The 1,520-nt window shown below is 58.4% G+C and overlaps 1 protein-coding gene across 1 annotated transcript in view; it reads right to left on the reverse strand.

The window, feature by feature from the left end:
• CDH26 (cadherin 26) overlaps positions 1-1,520 on the reverse strand; it is a 48,170-nt gene that overhangs the window by 11,839 nt on the left and 34,811 nt on the right. The window contains 1 exon segment of the mRNA XM_030887489.1: positions 503-615. Within this exon segment, the coding sequence (XP_030743349.1) occupies positions 503-615 (113 nt within the window).

The raw sequence follows: 1,520 nt of genomic DNA on the forward strand, positions 1-1,520 counted from the left end.
CCAGGGGGGTCGGTCTACCAGGCAGGGAATGATCTGAGGGGCCATGGATGATAGGGCACCCCTTGACTCCAATCTTAATGTAGCTGCGTCTCAGGAAAAGCAGGGTCCCTGGGAGGAGAGAGGTGGGAAAGCTCACAGGTCTGTCTCCCAAGAGTAGGTCCCCCGTTTCTAAACACAGCCTGACCACACTCACCCATGCCAAGGGGTGTCCAGGGACAGAAAACAAAGACAGACGTCCCTTTGAGGACAGAAGTTCCCCTGACCTGAGCCAGGGCATTTCAGTTGCCACAGATGCTTACGAGAGTGGGGCGATGAGTCCGGAAGACCGAAGAACTTGCCCCTGAGTGACTTTGTTGGTGAGGACTAGTGAGCACAGACACCTAGCAGAACAAACGTGTCTGTGCTGGGGGCCCAGCAGTTGGAATGGGCCCGAGAGGTGAGGATGGAGAGACGTGGCCACACAGATTTTGGACACACGTAGCTCTCCGGGGACAGGACACACGTGCAGGTGGACAGTCTGCCTCTGGGACAGGCCCTGCTGGCCAGCGGCACACAGAGGCACGGAGCCGGTCCTGCTCGGGAGGGTTTTGATCAGCAGCAGCTCCACCCAGCGGTCTGCGGGGAGATGGGGCCTGTCCCATGCCCGCTCACTGGAGGGGTTGGTCCTCAGGAGGGACCGGTCCATTCTTGGTTAAGGGCCAGCCCAAAAGGAGGAAGACCCTCCACAAGACAGAGGAACGTCATGGCTGAATCATGGAATGGGTTCACGTGTGTGGGGCCTGTCCCATGCCCGCTCACTGGAGGGGTTGGTCCTCAGGAGGGACTGGTCCATTCTTGGTTAAGAGCCAGCCCAAAAGGAGGAAGACCCTCCACAAGACAGAGGAAAGTCATGGCTGAATCATGGAATGGGTTCACGTGTGTGGGGGGAGGGCAGTGTCTGCCCTGGTGAGCACAGGGTCACTATGGGTCAGAGTCAGAGCCGATTTGGCGCCGCCTAACGGCGACAGGGACAAGCTCTGGTGGCACGGTGGTTTCGAGTTGGGCTCTGACTCTGGAGGACCGCAGTTGGACACCACCAAGTGCCCCGCTGGACAAAGATGGGCTCCCTGCTCCCATAAAGCTCCACAGTCTCAGACGCCCACAGGGCAGTTCTCCCCTGTCCTCTAGGGTCACTAGGAGCTGGCACAGGCGGGATGACAGTGGGCATGGCTTTGGACTTCTAGTGGAGGCAAGAAGATGGGAGGGTGACGTTCTGTGCTCAGTGAGTGAATGTTTTCAACGGGTCTGAGTCATCTCACAACCATTTCCACGAGCTCTGTTTCAGGCCCCAGTAATGCTCCAGAGCTGATGGTTGCCTCGTGCCAGTACTATTGCACCATTTCTGGGGAACGCTGGCTTCCTGATTAGCCTTCAAGGCCAAGCCCAGGAGCCTGAGAATGAGCATACTGCTGTCCAGTGGTGGATCCAAACCTAAGGGCCAGGCTGGCCAGCTCAGCCGCTGACCAAAAGGCTGGAGGCCC

The sequence above is a fragment of the Echinops telfairi genome, unplaced genomic scaffold (assembly GCF_000313985.2).
Source record: "Echinops telfairi isolate 266 unplaced genomic scaffold, ASM31398v2 ScPeMD7_7414;HRSCAF=8452, whole genome shotgun sequence".
NCBI classification, from domain to species: Eukaryota; Metazoa; Chordata; class Mammalia; order Afrosoricida; family Tenrecidae; genus Echinops; species Echinops telfairi.